Genomic DNA, 19,886 nt, shown 5'->3' with positions numbered 1-19,886 from the left:
ACATGAAATGTCAGCCTGAGTTCCTGCTCCCACCCATGCCTATCACAAGGCTGCCTCTCCTTCCTTGAAAGACTCCCACAGATGCAGTCCACTTCAAAATCTGACTCTTCATTTCAGAGATGATCTTTGACATCCTAAATGTTCCAGGCCACACAGATGCAGAGCAAACACCACTTTATTAATATTGTCTCTGCTTTTCATACCAGTATTGTCTTCTAGGTCTTCACTGAGAACCATATTAAAAGTTTTACATCAGTGTGCAGATGGGTGGATAAAAACAAAATACCATCGTTATGGTATTATCAACATCTCCTAGACTTGCACGGAATGTAGTAGCCACCAAAGCCATATGTGGCTGTTCAAATTTAAATTAAAGTTTCCTCAGTCACTTCAGCCTTCTTTTAAGGGCTCAACTGCATCGGGAAGCACAGACACAATATGTTTGCACGATCACAGGATATTCTGTTAGACAACGTTGTATACCAAGCATCATTCCATGTATTTACGTGTGCAAGCGTAGCTGACCCTCACTCCCTCTAAGGGAGCTAGCTCCTTTTATCACTGTTTCAGCCAGGCAAAGCCACTTGCTTGTGTCCACACTGCATGCACCTCAGTGAAAACTTTTTTGAGAGGGAGTCTTCCCTGGAAATAAACGGATAACGAAGTCAGCCACGAAGCAGCTGCACTCACTTTCAGGAAGCACCGAAAGGAAGAAGTGTCAGTCTGGGCTGCCCTGCTTGCCTTATCACGCTGTAGCGGGCACAGCAGAACCCGGTCCTGCTGTGCATGCTCCTCCCCTGGCTCCCCTGTTCAGGCAGGGCCTCTCCTGAGCACTCTCCTGTCACTGCTCAGCTACCTCTGGAACCCCAACCCTGGGTTCCCATGAGCCACTCAAAACACAGCGCTCCTTTTGAGGGAATTCTGCTGAGCTCACCACTGTGGTCAAGGCCCAGGGAAGGGATGGGTCTGGATAATGAAGAACACCTTTAGGGGCTGGAAGTCCTCACACTGCGGGCCCAGACGTCCAAGTACCCAGCGGTCTAAATCACAGGCCACGAGACACATCCTGCGGGGAAGCAGAATGGATGCAGCCCCTCTGGGTGAGGTTCTTTCTGGCTGAAACACGTTCAAGCTCTGAGCTGTGCACACAGGGAGGACGGTGACCCTTGGAGGCAACAAGAGCCTCTGTCCTGGAGATGGAGCTCCTTCCTTCTCCCACCCCCAGTTCATTCTCCCCATGCTCAAGTTCAACTGCACCCTCCCCATGGTCACCAATCCATCACCTCGCCACCAGTTGGCTGAAAGATCTATATTGGGCTGAAAGGCTAAGAGAAATGTCTGAATTGGGGAAATCTAACTCTGATCAGAGATATTTGATATATTCACAAGTGACTGAATGTTTCAGTTATGATATTATTTTGGCTATGCTTTTTAAAAAGGTCCCCTTTAATAAAAGATATACAATGAAATACTTATAAATAAAACATAGAATATCTGGGATTTGTTTTGAAATTACCTCAGTTGGGGAAGAGAGGAAACAAAATTGGCTGTGAGCTGATAATCCCTGAAACTGGATAAGGGTACATGGGAGTTTATTATACCAGATTTTTGCAAGCCAAACTAAAGCAGAATCCTAGATTTTTATGATTATGGCATTCAACTGTGCACAGGTATCTTACCTAGCCTAAATTTGACAGCAACTAAAAAAAAACACTCTGTCCAATCTGCACTGCAAATAAGCCTTTGCAACGTAAGTTTCTGCAGAGACTATTCTTTTATTAAAACAACATTCCATCAGCTTATATAAAATTTAATTAAATTATAATAAATGATTACAAGTATTACAGACATAAACAGGTTGGGAAGAGACTTGACGTAGCATGCAAGTCAACTGCAAAAGGCAGGCAGGTAGGACTGAGAGGTGGCTGCAAACTTTCTGAAATGTGCACTACTCCTATAAAAAAGTTTTTCGTATGTGGTCCATATGTGTTTGTTGTTTAGCTGAGAATATGTATGTGTGTACACAGGTAGTATGTATATGTATTTATATACATATATATTTGCATATATGTAATGTGCCAGGTATATTACCAAATAGAAATTTTAAAACGGTGAGATAAAAAATATTTTTTTTTCCTTGTATCCTAGAGATCTTACTGAATACTCTTCACTTTTTTTTTTGGAGACAGAGTTTTGCTCTTGTTGCCCAGGCTGAAGTGCAATGGCGCGATCTCGGCGCACTGCAACCTCCACCTCCCCGGTTCAAGTGATTCTCCCGCCTCAGCCTCCTGAGTAGCTGGGATTACAGGAATGCGTCACCACGCCCAGCTAATTTTTGTATTTTTAGTAGAGACGGGGTTTCTCCATGTTGGCCAGACTGGCCTCGAACTGCCTGCTCATCTGCCCACCAAGGCCTCCCAAAGTGCTGGGATTACAGGCGTGAGCCACTGTGCCCAGCCTTTTTTTTTTTTCTTCTTAAAAAAAAAAAAAAAAAAAAAGTCTGGCTCTGTTGCCCAGGCTGGAGTGCAGTGGCATGATCATAGCTCACTGCAGCCTTGAACTCCCGGGCTCAAGTGATCCTCCCACCTCAGCCTCCCTTCATAGCTGGTACTATAGGCATGTGCTACCATGCCTGGCTAATTTTAAAAATTTTTTTAGAGACATGGTGTCACCATGTTGCCCAGGCTGATCTCAAACTCCTGGGCTCAAGCAATGCTCCTGAATTGGCCTCCCAACGTGTTGGGGTTACAGGTGTGAGCCACTGTGCTTGGCTACTCTCCACTTTTGAGACTTTTGTACTAGTGCATAGCCTATTGGTTATGAATATTTAGTGTGACTGGCATTAACAAGTAGGTTTTATGAAGGGAATGGAGAATGAATGCCTCTTAATATGGCAATTAGATTTAGAATTTACTGTACCTCTATGGTTGTAGTGATTTTTTCTCTTTTTTGAGGTGGGCTCACTATGTTGCCCAGACTGGCCTTAAACTCTTGGGCTCAAGCAATCCTCCTGTCTCAGCCTCCCTAGTAACTAGGGCTACAGGTGTGCACCCCTACTTGCATTTTTAATAACATTGAGGTTTTTTTTGTCTCTTATGCCTGTGTCTGTCTTCTTCATTCTCTCACTCACCCTCAAAATCCCTCGTTTCTGGACAGCTTCATACGTAGTAGCTGATGAAGACATGAGAATAAAGACGTGGCAGAATTATCCAGTATTGACCACAAACTCTGTGTCCCTGGGAAGGCAGCTGTGGAGCAGTGGGTGGTAGGGGGATGTGGACTCAGGGACCAGAGACACCAGGTGGGGATCAGGGAGTTCAGATTGTATGACCTTGGACAACTTATTTCCATCTGCACTTCAGCTGCCGGCTATGTAAAATTTCCCAAACATGCCAAGAGATAAGAATCCCCACATGACCTTGTTTAAAAAAAGCAGACTCCTAGATCACCCCAGATCAACTGAAATCAGAATAACTAGAGGATGGGCCTAAGAATCTGTATATGAACAAGCACACCAGCTGATTCTTATAGTTAGACAAGTTTGGAAGATACAGTGAGTTAGGTGTGAGAATCTGCTATCTAGAAACGTCTTAAAGTACAAGCCTGTTAGATTGTTAGAACTCCCAGAGAAAAGAAATTACCAATACTTTACTCATCTTTGTTACTTCTCGCCTGTTCCTTTCCTTCTCCATACCTCAGTTTCCCTTCTCATCTAAAACAGGGGGATCTTTGCAGTTACTGTGAATAACAAAGTCCCTTGAAAACCGCAAAGTACTTTTCCAAATTTAATCATTATGTTTTTGTACGACAGGAAAAAAGAAATCAGGAAAAGCCCGTTTCCTGGCCTGTTTTAGCCAACATGAAAAATCAGGAAAAATTGAGTTTTAATTTCAAAGGAACAGTGTTCTCTCTTCTCACAAGAACTTCACAATCGTCCTTACTACTTCTGTCTAACTGAAAGCCTCATGGGGAGAAAAGTGTTCTTTCTGACCAGTCTTCTGCCTCATCCCACCTGCTCCCTTTACCTGCCTCCTGAAAAGAAGTGTATGCTCTCCCAGCCTGCACAAGCACTCAACCTCCTAACAGAATCTAAGCAAGGTCTAAATCCACACTTCACACCCTTTTCATGGAATTTCAACTAAGGGACTTCTAGAAGTGTAAAGACATAAAACGTGAAAGTGGCAGAGAAAAAAAATCTGCTTTGAAATCAGAAGCATGTGGTGCAGTTGGTTAAAAGGAAGAAACACCCACAGAAAACCACTTGCCTCCCTGCCTCACACTCAGCACCTGTTGATAGACCTTAAATAAAACCAGTGTGGAAACCACCACCCAGAAACACTTGGATCAGCCCTATCAGGTGGAAACCGGAGGGTTCATCCAGCTTTCCCAAGGCCGGAAGGAGAAAGCTTTGCAACCTTGTTTCTAAGCAGCTCTTCAAGGACAATAGAGGCCACTGTAAATCTGTGGATGGAGCTGCTGGATGCAAAGCCGGCTGCAGGCATCAGGGTATTTGCAAACCTCCCTTGGGCTTGTCAATCTTCATTAAGACCACAGTCACTGGCCAGGTGGTCCCCACGACTCTCTCCTCACCCCGTCTGTGGTGTATCTCCACTCTGCCAGGGACTCATAAAGAGCACGATTGCAAAATACTAATATTTAGATGGGGCAGAACTGCGCTCAGAGCCACAGGAGAGGGGAGGGCTGTAGGACAATTTCATTTTGCAAGAGATCTTGATAATGTGCCAGAGGAAAGGTTTACAAATCTGATTGGCTGCCTTTTGATTTTCTGGCAACAGAGATAACTCGATGTTGGAAACAGGGTAACTTTTCCAAATGGAAACTAACTTTGCTGTCAGTAAAGTAAATGTATTTGAGGGAAGTGTATCTCTTTGTAGGATTTAAAGAAATTAAGAACCCCACTGACCCTTTCAAAAACAACTTTTTCTTTAAAAATCACATTCAGAAATACATTACTTTCAGGAAGAAAAAAAAAAAATCATCAGGGGAAAAATCTCCAAAGGACAGATTAAGGTTAGATTCCACATGGAATCCAAGATGGACATTCAGCCTGACCTCAACTTACAGGAGCTGCTTAGCATATGTGAACTCCCAGTCACTGTGCTCACAGAAATAAGTGTTTCTGTACCAAGACAGTGCACAAGAGCCTGTTTCACCCACCCCCCAGGCCCCCAGGGGACCTGCATTCTAGCACACGTTGGCCAATGTTTCTGTAAGAGGATAAGAAACTTTAATTTAGAATACTGGAATAGATTGGACCATTCCCCACCCCATGTATGACATTCCAGTCCCTGAAATGTGGGTCCTGCCTCCAGTGGGGCCGCTCCACTGTGGAGGTTCCCATTATAGGGTGGAGGAGCTCTAGCAGTTCTTAGGGTAGATGGTAGGAGGGGGCCGTGGTGTTCAGGTACGTGGAGGTGGAGCTCCCTGGAACAGCAGAGGTGAAGCAGCTGCCTGCACTTATCTCTTCAAAGCATCCCTTCCTCCCTCCCTTAGTATCAACTGTAATGTCCCTGGTGGCACTGGGTAGGTGAAGCAGAGAGGAGGGCCTGCGGGGCCCAGTGGAGGGAAATGCCTCCCAGGTCACAAGGTAAGCTGTTTCTACATGGCCGCTGGTATGTAAAGGCACAGATGACAGGAAGGTGGCTGCCAACACCAGGGGCCGGGAACCATGATCACAGAGACTCTTTGATATGTGCTTAGAGAAGTGCCTGTGGTTGTCAGTGACTAGACAGGCACTGTCACAGCCCTTCCTGTCCCTTCTCCAAAAATCAAACAGACAAGCAAAATCCCACAGTATACTGACTCTGACCCTTGCTGGGCTGGAAAGGGCACAGTGCTAACATGGTCAGAGAAGCCTGACTCCCACAAGAGCTGTTGAACTCCACACTGTCCTGAAGTCACAGAGACCCAACCGGCCAGCCACTGCCTGACCACGTGCCTGAGTCACTAAAGGCAGGAGGTACATAGGGCAAGGGGTGGGACCAACCAGCTCCAACAGGTCAAGAAAATACACTCAGTTGCTAGCTGGAGTTTTGTCCTTTCAATCCTCAGGGGACTTTAATACGACAAATAATGTTCTTATTCACACTCAGATTCACTAAGTCTTAAGAAAACAAAAGTAAATTAAAATTTTATTTTATTTTTGAGACAGCGTCTCACTCGGTCACCCAGGCGGCAGTGCAGTGGTGCAATCTCAGCTCACTGCAACCTCTACTTCCTGGATTCATGTGATTCCTGTGCCTCAGCCTCCCCAGTAGCTGGGATTACAGGTCTGAGACACCATGCCTGGCTTTTTTTTTTTTTTTTTTTTTTTTTTTTTTGTATTTTAGTAGAGATGGAGTTTTGCCATGTTGGCCAGACTGGTCTCCAACTCCTGGCCTCAAGCGATCCCCTTGCCTTGGCCTCCCAAAGTGCTGAGATTACAGGCATGAGCCACCGTGAGGCCCTAAAATTCTAAAAAGTCATTGAATTGATGGCTGTCTGTGCTACACAGCTTGCCTATTTAGGCAAGGCAGAGATATCTGTTCTTCTGACAGCAAATGTCCTTGGAAGAAGACAGGACATCCTTTTTTTTTTTTTTTTTTTAAAGAAAGTTGCACAATTCTGAGCTGGGGTAGAAATGCAGTGTGATAAATATGTTGTTATGCTGTACACATTCTTTAGAAGGAGTAATGGTAAAGAGGCAGCCAAAAATAGATCCATCAGTTTTGATACCTCACAGCAGAGTTAAGGTACTTATCAGGAATAACTATCACCGTTAACAGCATCAGCCCTGAAAAGGGCATGTGGAATCTGTAGCCAGTAACTGAGCCTAGTACCTAAAACGGGTAGGGTGCATGCCCAAAGGCAAATTTATCAGCAATGTGATTTACAGAAATGGAAAACAAGGACACCAAAAGTCTTTTTTTTTTTAAACTTCTTAACCTTGTGGCTTAACAGTTTTGGGATTAGTTCCCCCAGTGCTCACTAACAGTAATACTTTATTCATCTGGTGACCTTAACTCTCTAGAACAAGATGAAAATCCCGAAGTCAACAAACAAGCCTTAACAGAGTAACCCAGAGATGAAAAACCGCTCAGGTGCTTCCTTGGGCTCTGTTCTCTGTCACGTAACTCCATCAAGTCTACCACTGTGACAGCTGAAGGACATATGACCTCCTCACAATCAGCAAGAAGGGTGAATTTTTTTTTTTTAAACTACGCTAAGCATATTTTTGAAAGGCTGCATTGGCAAATTTCAAACATCAGGAAACTCACTTCCTTAGAACCCTAGGGATCCCCCAACAATCTAAGGAAAGTGACGTGTGGTTCTGTGACGCAGAGGTGTCGAGTTCCTTCACGTTTCTAAATCTCTGCTTTCCACATAGTGGGATTAAGAAACATGGGAAGCAGGACTCAAAACTAAATTTAAAGAGCCACTCCATTTCCCAATCTTTACAAAAGTGAAACTAGATAAAAACAGCTGTTTATAAGAGTAAAGGACAAACTGCTTTCATGTTCTCTACCAAGTAAATCACACATGGAATTTGACTCCTTTTCAATTCCGCTGGAATGGGATAGCCATAGAGTGGCACAACACCTGTAACTGTAAATGTTGGAAGGTTTAAAATATTTAAAAATACATGCATTCTAAATAGTACCAGAAGAAAAATTGCATTTAGTATTTGTTACACTCTGAGGATTGTGGAATATCTCCCTTCATCCTCACAACAGTCTTCAAATCTATTTTCCAGATAGGGAAACCGAGTCACCACTTGTCCGAGGTCACAGAGCTGCCAGGCGGCAGGCTGGGACGGAGCCGGCTGGCTTCATTCCACTCTGCCGGGCTGTGCGTTCAGAGGACAGCTATTTGCAGATGCCCTGGCTCCTTATGTGACCCACACATCCCTAATGCCTGGACGCTGGCTCAGCTGGGAGCATTTCCTAACGCTGACACTCCCTGCTCCCTGCAACCCTCATCAGCAGAACCTGCGAAATACCTGCCGAGAAGCTGCCACTCAGCTTGGCCATTTCCTTCAGATACTGAATTCCTTCCTCATTATTGTGTTTTAATGGAGAGGCTGGCATTCCTTCTCAAAAGGGATTTCATGCTTCATTTTTCCTGTTCTGTCTCCAGAGGCCAAAAGGAGTAAGTGCAAACAACCTCTCCTCTAGAGTCTCAACCAACTCACACATTCCTCTCCTCTCAGCCCACCCTCCCCTGCCTATCTCAGGGCAGAGAACTGACATCCAACAGCTGCACTAATCTCTCCCAGTTGCTTCGAGCAACAGTGATGGCCCTGTGACAGGGCCCTGGCCAGGCAGCCGCCCCTCCCCATGCCCCAGGAACCCGCCTGGGTTGCACACGGCAACCCAATGCCCCACTCCGATTGTTCAACCAAACCAGCGTGGCGTGAAGCACTGGGCAGAGTCTGAGGACTTCATGAAGGGTGTGTAGTGGGCACCAAAGCTGGGTGGGCCACTCCTCGCTCTGGCCCTTGGGTGGGGGGCAGGGTAGTCCTGACCAAGGCTTCTGTACCTGTCAGGTGAGGGGTGGGAGCAGTCCTCCCCTCCTGGAGGGACCTCTGTTCACAGCCCCCAGAAGTGTTTAAAATCTGTTTCTGCCTGCCCAAGCCTCAGACTCATGGACTCTTGAATACAAGATGCTAACAAGTATTTTATCTTCTCCCTGTTTTTAGGACGACATTTGACAGGATCAATACCGGGTAGATGATGAGTCGTCTTGGGGTCTCTGTAGGTGGTAGGTGTGCAGTGAAGGGAGGTAAACATTCCTTGGAACAGTCGAGAATGCAGGAAAAAGAAGGCATTTCCCTCTGGTGGCCCCACTACTAAGATACAGGCAGGGGGTGGTCTCAGCTGCCCTCCCTACTCATGGAGCCGAGGTGCCTGCTAGAGCCCCCTCGGGCTCCTTACGTACTAATTCCCAACAGAGATTTCATGTCATCACCTTGAACTCAGAGATGACCAGGGTCAATGAAGTACCAGACCCAGTTGGGCCCTGACCCAGAGGAAATTAAGTGAAGCCCCACAGCCTCTGATGTAAACAAGGAGAAGCTTTGCATCCACCAGATCCCCCTGCCTGGAATTTGAGGGAAACGTGCCCTCCTGGGCCGTGAACTCACCTCTGAACTTTGCTTTATAACCAACTAGCTTGTTTTGTGCCTAGCCTGTACCCTGTCTCAAACATCACTCTTTCCTTCAAGCCTGGGCAAGTGCCTGGCGCACAGTACAAACTCAATCATTTGCTGGGTACATTTTAACTGAAATGATGTTAACATTACTTATTACCCGAACTCCTTTCATCAGGGGGCCATCTAAGATTACACAATAACTTTGGCCAAGTTTCACCCTCAGCAGTGGCTGTGCCAACAGGGTGACCATCCAGCTGCCGCCCTTGGGCCTTCACACACAAGACACGGCTCCGCATCAAAGCTGCGGCCCTCCCTGCCATAGGTGGCTTGTCTGAAACCTCTCTGTGGACTGTTAAGCACCTGAAATGTGGCTGGTGTGGTGCAGTCAAGATGGGCTGGTGTCGCGCCACACACACCAGATTTCAAAGTCAGTACATGGAAGCAAGAATGTGAACCACATCACTCACAATTTTTCTGTTGATTATATGTTGACATATTTTGATGATATTGGTATACTCGAAGCATTATTCATTTTGTCTCTTTCTTTTCACTTTTAAAAACATGACTACTAGGGCCAGGCACGGTGGCTCACACCTACAATCCCGGCACTTTGGGTGGCTAAGGTGGGGGGATCACTTGAGCCCAGGAGTTCAAGACCAGCCTGGACAACATAGGGAGACTCTGTCTCTACAAAAAATACAAAAAAAATTAGCTGCATGGGGTGGCACATGCCTGTGGTTCCAGCTACTTGGGAAGCTGAGGTGGAAGGGTCACTTAAAAGCCTGGGAGGTCAAGGTGCAGTGAGTAATAATCATGCCACTGGACACCAGCCTGGGTGACAGAGCGAGATCCTCAAAATGAAATGAAATGAAATGTGGTTATTAGAAAATTTCAGGGACCCACGTGGCTCGGATTCTCCTGCTGACCTGGATGCACCTCCCAGCTGACTTCATTCACAGCAGGGTATGGCCAGTTGCTCTGTTCTATTCTGATGGACATTCAGTGCCCAGCAACATCCTCACACAAAGGATGTCCTCTGTGTAGCCGCCTGCTCTCTGAACACTCCGTCCCTCACCTCCAATTCCAAATGCCAGCTCACCATAGCCTGACTCTGTTTCCTCCTCTGCCTTCTCTCCCTCATCTGGGGAGTCGTGGGGGAAGGGGGATGACTGACCATTGGTCATGTCAGGGTGAAGCTAACACCCGACCGTAAGAGCTGGCATCTCTAAGGCAGCTTTGTATCTTCCTTTTGTTCTATGATAACATTTCATTCATTTGAAACACAGTGGAGTGGAGGGACATGGAATCGAGATTTACATGAGTTTGGATTTCCAACACTTTTTATTAAAGAACAATGGGCACGTTGCCAGTGTTGGTGGCGGGGGAAGGGAGACAAATGCAGGAGAGTGAGAAGGCAACAGCTGTTTTGAGTTACAAACCTCCAGTCTAAGCGGGTAGCATCCCACTGTGGTTCTGCTGCCTCTGGGGTTTGAAATGGAGCTGGTGTCTATTTTAGTTCTGGGTTAACAAGCTGTCTCTGCCACCAGCTACTGTCCCAGTTCACCGCCCAGCTAGTCCCTGCTGGCGCAGGCTGCCCCCGGCCTCCTCTGACAGCAGGCTATTACGGGGATCGGCAGAGCAGAGAGGAGCAAAGGGACATTAACCATGTTCTGTAATCAACTCTTTTTGGTTTCCATGCCAGCCCCACCCCACCTAGCAACAATTATAGATCGAGGCACTGGGCAGGGGGTGGTCTGTGTGCCCCCACAAAGGATGCCTGGCAACCTCTTCTTATGGGCCACCCCTCAGCCACAGCTGTGGGGCCAGCAAAGTGAGAGCCTGCCCAGAGGGGCCAAGTCCCTGTCAGGCTACGAAACTGTCTCAGCCAACCCCTCACCAAACACAGGGCGTTATTTGTAAACAGGTGAGGAAAATCCTCTAGGTCAGCTAGCTGGACATGCGGGACTGAGGGTTCAGCTTCACAGCCTGTCTACACCACCAGCCCTACCATCACTGTGGAGTAATCACTCACCAAATCCTGCCCATCCCAACCATGAAAAAAGTGATGAGCATCCAGTGCAACGCCCATCTCCAACCTCTGTGCAGAGGAAGCCTGGCCTCCCTGGAGCAGGTCCTTGCTCAGAGGACTGCTTCAGGAGAACCTCGTCCCTCACCCAGGTCAGCATTTCAGAAGGGGTCACTTGATCTGCCTCTATCGCTGCCACACAACGTGCTATGCAGGCTTGGACTGCTCAGAAATCGCTTGTGGGAGCCACATTATTTTTCCTGCAGAATAGAATTATCTAGACGGGGGTAAATGATAGTTTCTAAGGTGGTAACTGAGCACAGAATAATATGAAGTGAGAGAACGTACACAGAGGGGCTCAGACACAGCCTGTATTCACTGCAGCACCGGCTCTCAAGGCTGCTGGGTAGCCACGTGAGCAGGAGCTGGGGTCCCCTGTGCTGTTTCTGCCTCTGCTCATGATTCGCTTTGGGAGGCTCAGCTGATAATGTCATCTCTGCTCACTCAGGTCCTTGATCTAGAGAACTATTTCAGTATTTGCCACCCACTACAAGTCCATATCCTGGGGATGCTGTGGGCATTCCTGAACCTGTGAAGTTTCCCAATCTCTCAGAACTAGAGGGCCTGCACAGAGAGGAGCCATATGCTTTTTCCTGGTAGACAGAATAAAACAACTGTTAAGAAGCAGGCTTTGGGGCTGGGCATGGTGGTTCATGCCTATAATCCCAGCACTTTAGGAAGCCAAGGTGGGGCAGATCACCAGAGGTCAGGAGTTTGAGACAAGCCTGGCCAAAATGGTGAAACCCCATCTCTACCAAAAACACAAAAAAATTAGCCAGGTGTGGTGGTACACACCTGTAATCCCAGCTACTTGAGAGGCTGAGGCAGGAGAATCGCTTGAACCCAGGAGGCAGAGGTTGCAGTAAGCCAAGATTGCGCCAGTGTACTCCAGCCTGGGAGACAAAGCAAAACTTTTCTCAAAAACAAACAAACAAACAAAACAAAACAAAACAAAAAAACAAGAAGGCTTTAGGAACACAAGGATTATCTAGTCCTGCCCTCCTTCAATTTGAAGGATGAGAAAACAGGTTCAGATGTAGATGGCTGAGGTCCTGTATGAGCAGAGACAGGAGTGGGGTCTAGGCCTGACAACCAGTCTGTGCCCAACTCAATGATCAGGCAATTTCTTGAGACTGGGGAGTTCCGTAAAAACATTTTATAGCACTTCAACTGTTCAGCAGTTTAAATTCTTCGTAAGTTCCTTTTTCCCTCACCAATGGAAAAATGTCAGGCTAATGTGATTAAGGATAATCATATTTGACCTGGCATCATGTTACTGTACAATTCGGCTTTTCCCTATAACATACGTCTTCAGCTTGCTCAGATTTTCCCATTCCTAAGTCACAGCTAAACACGTGTCTTCAAGAAGGAAATCTGGTCCATATATCAGGGATTCAGGCAAACAGATGCCCAAATTCCTGCATTCCCAAGCTGTCTTCTAAAACCCAAAGCTGCACGCATGTATGGCCCCGCTCTGTGCTTGTGACCCTGCAGCTGTGTGTGACTTCCAGGATGGGCTACTTTCAAGTCTCTCAACAACAGCAGGGGTTCCTAAGTAGTTCTTTGTTCTTTCCAATGCTTAAAATCTCTGGCAGATAACATTTTTAAAGTGGCAATTCTCTACGAAAAACTTCCAAATCTATCAATTCATCAAGAATACAGGACTGACTGCCTGATGAATTATGAGAGAAGGTAGAGAAAGAAAGATGAGTCCCCTGAATTCTTCTGGGAAGTCCTGTCACTACCCATGTCTTCTGCCTGGCAAGGCTGAGGATCAGAAACACTGGAGCTGGGAAGCCCCTACAATTGAAGCTGGATGGCAGAGCAATCACCTTTCACTTTTTTATTGAAACATATCAGGCTCCATTTTTGGCCAAGTGTCCTGCACTAAGCAGAACTTTCTCTTACCCCAAAATGGCTTCTCAGGTTTCTGTGCTATGAGGTCTAGCTCAGTTCAAACACTTCTTAGTGCCTATGATGCACCAGTGCTGTGCCAGGGGTATCCAACACACGGGCTGTCCCTGTTTGGGCCACATATTCATGCATTGCTAATAGTCATTTGAGTGGCAACATCTTTTGCCAAGAAAATCTATCTGTTGTCCAAGAACACCCGTGACAGCAGACTCCCCAGTGTTCAGGGGCTCACTGGTGACTACTCAAGGGGCTTTGCTGAGAGAAGGAAGGCACAGTGAACTATGTGAACACCCTGTGGATACAGCCACCCTCTGACAACTCTCAGCCAACTTCTTCCTCACACCAGTACTTTCTGAACTGCCTCCCTAATGTTGTGCACAAGTTCAATCACTAGAGCCCAGTGTGGAGTAATAGGACTTAAGAACATTGTCACATGCCAGGAGAAACAGGAATGAACAAGGTCTAGTTCACCCCTTCTCCTACCTTAGTGGGTTATCTGAATGGGTCTCCATGTGGGTCTCCAGTCCATACTTGCAAACAAACTCCTTGAAACATACTGGGCAGTGAAAGACTTCATCAGCCTTCTTCTCCAAGTCACCTGACTGCCCATCTTCTACCATCTGAGGGAAAAGGAAAAAAGTGAAGTCACGAGGGAGGTCTCCCACATGGGATGGCTTCAGAAGAGAGGCCAATGCTAAGTTCAGAGATTTACAATAATAAAAGGCAAGGGTTGCATTATCCAATCCTGATTATTAAGGACCTGACCATTCATTCATTCACACAACAAATACTCCCGGAACACTACCATTCATCCACCCACCCACCCACCCACCCACCTGACAAGTACTTATGCAGCACCTGGTATCTGCCAGCACTGGTAATAAAAAAGTAAGAACAAGAGTCCCAAACGCTTTTGAAGCTTGCGTTTTAGCTAGAAAAATCAGGTAGAAAGCATGGAAACAACTGTAAAAGCTCTTCATTTCATCTCCGGGCTCAGCAAAGGGGCTCCAAAGAGGAAGTGCACACTAGCACTCTTCTCTCAGACACTCTACAGAAACAGTATGGGAAAACACAGCTTAAGAGCTTAGGATGGATGTCTGCCAAGTCTCCACACTGAGAAAATAAAGATTAGTGGTATTTCTGACAGAAGTCCCATAAGCAGGTGAATCTGCGCTGGGAGCCAAGAGGACCTTTTTAGCTGGTGCTGGGTCTTCTCTCTCTGACTCGGCATCGTGACTCAGTTTCCTCTTGGAGGACAATCGCCTACGTTTCAGAGGAGATGGAGGGGCTGTGGCTGTGGCACTGTTAGGGTCCTTCTCATGGATCTTCATATGTCTGAAAAGAACACACACACAATGTGATCTTTAGAAGTCAGTTCATTTATGTTTTTAATATTTTATATTTAGGCATTGGTACTTAAATTTTCTTTAGTTAAGAGACATGAGATATAATTTATACAGTGACTTCTGTCTTTCTAAAACTCTATAATCTCCTTGAACCTCTCTAAAAGCTCTTCCAAGTGCTGTCCAAAAGTGTTGCTCAATGCCTTGCTGTTCACTAGAAGACATTCATGAACTTAACTGGCATTAACGAGATGAAAACAAACTATCTGGTGACCTGATCCACTCATGCAGACAAAAAGTACTATTTTAGGACATGGAATTCTATAGAATAAAGAATTCCCAGATGCTAAACTGTTCCACTAGTTCATAAACTAAGTGCTAATGCTATCCTTGCCCCCAGAACCCACCTCCCATCTATCTGTTGTACACATCTGTCTTTTCTGCTTTGGAAGCATTTTGGTGGTCAAATTCGAGACATGCTAACAGAGCAAATGTCCAGAGTGCTTAAGACCTGAAAGCAGTTCCCTGTTGTTCGTAGTATTATGTGGATTTATAGATCACAAGAGTTAACTCGGACAGTAGAATGAAAAAGTTACATGCGGTAACTCTAATATCTACAGGACTAGGCTACCCATATGATAAGAAAGTATTACATAAAATATGTGTATGTCTATTCCAAAAAGAGAGTCTTATAGGTTATTCAACTTAAGTGACCTTACTTTACTGACTTCTAAAACACACATTCTAAGAACAAGGTCCCAAGATATACAGGAAACAAATGACATTACAAATGAATAGTGAGTTTTAATTTCCTAATTTTGCAACATAAAAATGATTTAGTTTTGCCAATGACAATCATCATGACCATCGTCATATAACTGTGGTTGAACTGTGCCAGATTTAGGACCACAGTCACAGCTTTTTATGAATAACTATTTTATAGGATTATCTTGCTTGAGAAATTCTCAGGAGTAGGGAAAGACAGCAAAATTTTCATGAGCTATCCTCTCACCCTTCTGAAAAGAAGTTTCGCTCTCTTTTTAGCTGTACTCTCCTTTGTTGTTGCTGTTGAGACGGAGTCTTGCTCTGTTGCCCAGGCTGGAGTGCAGTGGCATGGTATTGGCTCTCAGGAGGTCACGGCTGCAGTGAGCTATGATCATGTCACTGCACTCTAGCCTGGGAGACAGAGTGAGAACCGATCTCAAAAAAAAAAAGAAAGAAAGAAACAGAATAATAATAAAGAATCACAAACAAACATTATTTAGTTCTTGGCCTCCTAAAGCCTTGTGAAAGTTAATGGGAATAAATAGCTTTGTTCTAAGCACCACCTCTATTCCAAAGTGATTGTGATTTGAGGACACCATCCCTCAATATTGGCATTAGGAGCAAAAAAGAAAGGCTGGCAAGTTTTTGACACTCCAATTTTAGAAATGCTCATTTTAAAGAAAGCATCTAAGAGTTGAGAAAGTATGATAAGAGATGTAAACTAGCATCAAACCTGCCCTTTCAATAAATTACTCAAAGCGAATTTTAATTAACAGAACCCACACCCTTTTCTACAGTTGATATGAGAATATTAAAAATTAAGAGGTTGACAACTATAAACAGTTCATGAGCCCATTTCAAGCAATATCTTTTGAATAATAGGACATAATATTTATAAAAATACAAAATGATACTTAATTATTTTGTTCTTGGGATTTATGAAAGAAGTTGTTTTCATAAAGGAGGGACTGAGGCCAACACTTAGTGAGGGCCTAGCAGGAACCTTAGACAGATCATTATTTCCATTTTGCAGATGTGGCAGCTGACGTGCAGGGAGGTCAACCTGCCCACAGCCTCAGAGCTTGATTTGACCTATGTGCGCCGACTCTGAGCTCATGCTCTTCCCCCAACCCCAACCTCTCTCTCAAGACCACGCCAGTCAGTTAACTCTGTTCTGGATCACCAGCTGGAATCTTAGGGATACAACCTGAACCTGGACACTTCCTCTCTGGTGGACTGTGGCCACAGGTGGCACAGTTACTACCAAACTTCAACAGGAGAGTGAAGGGGGTGAGGAGCCCACAGCTCAGGCATAGAACGCTGCCACCTCCAGTTTTGCTCAAGGACTGCAGAGCCTCTATCCTAGTCTGGAAAGCTGGGGCTGCCCTTGAACTGCATCACTCCTAGAAGCGGCAGAGCGACAAAAGCAGGCCAAGACAGTCTGACAGACGGGGCTCACTCCAGTTCTCCCACTGAGCCCCAGAACCCCAGGTGCGAAAGCACAAGCACCGCTCCATTCCAGGGTGAAATCCCCAGCTACTGGGCACAACATGGGAAATTCTTGCTTTGTCCTTCAAACCACATGATGAGCAAAAGCCACGGGTGCATTGACAACCTCAATTCAGCCCACGGGTGAACTGCAGGGTTGGAGGGGTCCGGCCAGGTCTGACGATGGATGTGATGTAGTGAGAGATTCTCCCCACTGCTCTGACCCCTGCTCTGCTTCCCTGGCCTCCAACAACAGGAGTGGCAACTTGCGCTGTTCATTTCCTCCCAAAAGCTCAAAGGAAGTGGAGCCAGGATCATCATGATGAGACACTAGTGACCCCTTCCCCTCAAGCTGTAGCCAAAACAAATTAGGGGTGATGGGAAAGAGAATATTCTAATCCTTAGAAGGCCTGAGTCTTTCTCTCAGGGTTGATTTCAAGGGCTAATCTGTCTAAGTTCCATGCATCCTGAGAGTCAATAAATGACAAGGAGCCCATGAACTGGACGGGAGCTGGGATGGGATTCAGCCCTCTATTCTGCATAGAAAGTCCCTCTCCACAACAGACTGGAGGCATCACCATTTAGTTCTGCTTGGACACTTCCACCAACAAGGACTTCTCCATTTTCACCGGCTGTTCTAATTGTTTTTTTTTTTTTTTTTTTTTTTTTTTTGAGACGGAGTCTCACTCTGCCGCCCAGGCTGGAGTGCAGTGGCCGGATCTCAGCTCACTGCAGGCTCCGCCTCCCGGGTTCACGCCATTCTCCTGCCTCAGCCTCCCCGGTAGCTGGGACTACAGGCGCCCACCACCTCGCCCGGCTAGTTTTTTGTATTTTTTAGTAGAGACGGGGTTTCACCGTGTCAGCCAGGATGGTCTCGATCTCCTGACCTCGTGATCCGCCCGCCTCGGCCTCCCAAAGTGCTGGGATTACAGGCTTGAGGCACCGCGCCCGGCCCGGCTGTTCTAATTGTTAAAACCATCTCCCTCACATGGAGTCACAAATTCTGTCCTTGCTTTAACTGTCTATCTGTCCTCAAGGGAGATGCTGTGGTATAGCATCAGTGTATGTTCTCATCCGCGTGGCAGCTCTTCCAATAGTGTAAGAGGACTACTGCGCTTCTGTAATGTGTTCTCTTTTCAAAAGCGAACAGCTCCCCTGAAGCTCTGCTTGCAAGTCTGTGGAATTATACTGGTCCCAAGTAACCTTGGAATGCTCTCCAGTGTACAGGTATCCTTCATGAAATGCTGGATCCAGATGCAAATTCAGTCTGGATGTGATCTGACAGCTCAGAGCACATGGCTGGCACTATGACCTCCAGAAGCTACATAAAGGGAGCCTGGGTGGGTTCCATTGGGTGTGTTTATACCCTCAGTTCCTACCAAGTTTGTTGTCAATCACAACCCCCATGATTACTTCATTTACTGCTATCAAACCACATCTCCTCCATTCTGCACCTGAGCAGTACATCTTTTCACCTTCCAGATTGGCGAGGGTGAGAAAGTCTTACATTAACAATATGCGGTGCTGGTCTGGTTCAGAAGACTGGTACTCTCTCATCATTGGTGAGAGTAGAAATGAGTGACCGCCTTTCTGCAAAGTGGCTGAGCACTAGAGATATGAAGTTTAAATATGTATGATCTTTACCTCAGTAATTCCTCTCCTAGAAATCTGTCTTAAGGTCTAATAACTGAACAAGTGTGCGGAGATCCATATATAAGAATTCACATTTCAATGGATACATTGCATAAACACTAGCAGTGGCAGGAATTCCTACCAGCTGGTCTTAGTATCTTAAACTGGCCACTCTGCTCTTCCTCTTGCTCTCTTATTTTCCATTTTCTATCCAGCAGTCAGACTGAGCATCTAAAACACAGGACCAATCATACCACTTCCCTGCTTAAATTCCTCTGACAGTCCCATTCTTAGAATTAAACTAAATCTGGCTTCCACCTATCTGCTAGACTTCAACAGTGGAGCACCCTGCCCTCTTCCATCCCAAGGCCCTTTCAGACAGACTAGCCCCTGTGGGTCCCTCAAACGCATCCAACTAGTTCCCACCTCCGGGACTCAGGTGCTTGCTATTTCTGTCTGGAAAACTGCACCCCAGACCTTCCCAAGCCTGGCTCCTGCCGTCCAGGTTTTGTGCCACGTGCCTCTCCTGCAAAGCCTTGCCTGAGGCCCCACACCCCACCTGTGCAGATGCTCTCATGCCCACAATTTAGTGTTCCTTCCTCCACAGCACACAGCAGTAGTTGAATATACCATGTATTTTACTCGTCTGACTGTCCCCTCACCCTCAATTGAAAGTAAGTTCCATTACAGCAAGAACCTGGTCTCTGTTGTTCTCTGCATGAGCCCTGGTGGCACATAGGTGTTGGTCAGTAAGTATCTGCTAAACTGCTGGATGGAAGAACAAACAAATAAATATTTGTTGAATTCCTGAATGGACAAATGAAGGAGTGAAGGAATGAAGTGTATGTAGAAAATGTTTGCTTCACTCAGAGTATTACTATGACATTTATTCTCAGGTTCCAGGACACCTTACAACTTGCCTTGCTAGAATTTGGTGTGAGCAAACCTGACATGAGATTGTGAACAGTGCCACACTGTAGGGACTTCAATCGAAAACACTCTAACTATGAACACTGAGGACATGTTAATCTTTTCTTATTGGAATTCATGTTTGTTCATTCCAAACAATACCTACACTCATTATAGAGAGAGGTTAATGTAAAATCCAAGTATATTTCTGCTTTTCCATAAAATTCTGTGATTCTCTTTTGGAAGCATGACACTTTAATAGTAGGAATCCTGCCGCACTGTGGTCTAAGGAAGGAATTTTATCAGAACTTTTGGAGTCAAGAAGTTTTATCCTATTCATAACACCCAAAGAGGCTTTTACAGTGATAAACGAACACAAATATTGCAGATGTTTTTTAAACTTGGAAAAAAAAAAAAACCCCAAATCTGAGCACTTTTTGGCACAACTGGAGCCTACTTTGAATCTAGGAGTAGATGCTGATTTTCAGCTTAAATGGCTTTTCTCCCACAAGTGTAATCATTTGCTTTCTAAAATTTGAGATGGTCCATTGTAGTAGGGTAGGTTATCTGTGACAATATTGAAAACATCAGAGTTAAA

At 45.7% G+C, this 19,886-nt stretch overlaps 1 protein-coding gene across 9 annotated transcripts in view; it reads right to left on the bottom strand.

Annotated features, from left to right (window-relative positions):
• The window catches only part of RREB1 (ras responsive element binding protein 1), a 147,580-nt gene that overhangs the window by 26,159 nt on the left and 101,535 nt on the right, over window positions 1-19,886 (bottom strand). For 8 of the 9 annotated variants that reach the window (XM_050789354.1, XM_050789352.1, XM_050789349.1 and 5 more), the window contains exons 7-8: window positions 14,342-14,486; window positions 13,635-13,771 (exon numbers count right to left, since the gene is read on the bottom strand). In XM_050789354.1, the coding sequence (XP_050645311.1) occupies window positions 13,635-13,771; window positions 14,342-14,486 (282 nt within the window). The other variant, XM_050789355.1, reaches the window with a different exon arrangement.

The sequence above is a fragment of the Macaca thibetana genome, chromosome 4 (genome assembly GCF_024542745.1).
Source record: "Macaca thibetana thibetana isolate TM-01 chromosome 4, ASM2454274v1, whole genome shotgun sequence".
Taxonomy (NCBI): domain Eukaryota; kingdom Metazoa; phylum Chordata; class Mammalia; order Primates; family Cercopithecidae; genus Macaca; species Macaca thibetana.
Note: the sequence above shows the minus strand (reverse complement) of the source record. Positions and strands in the feature narration are given on the sequence as shown.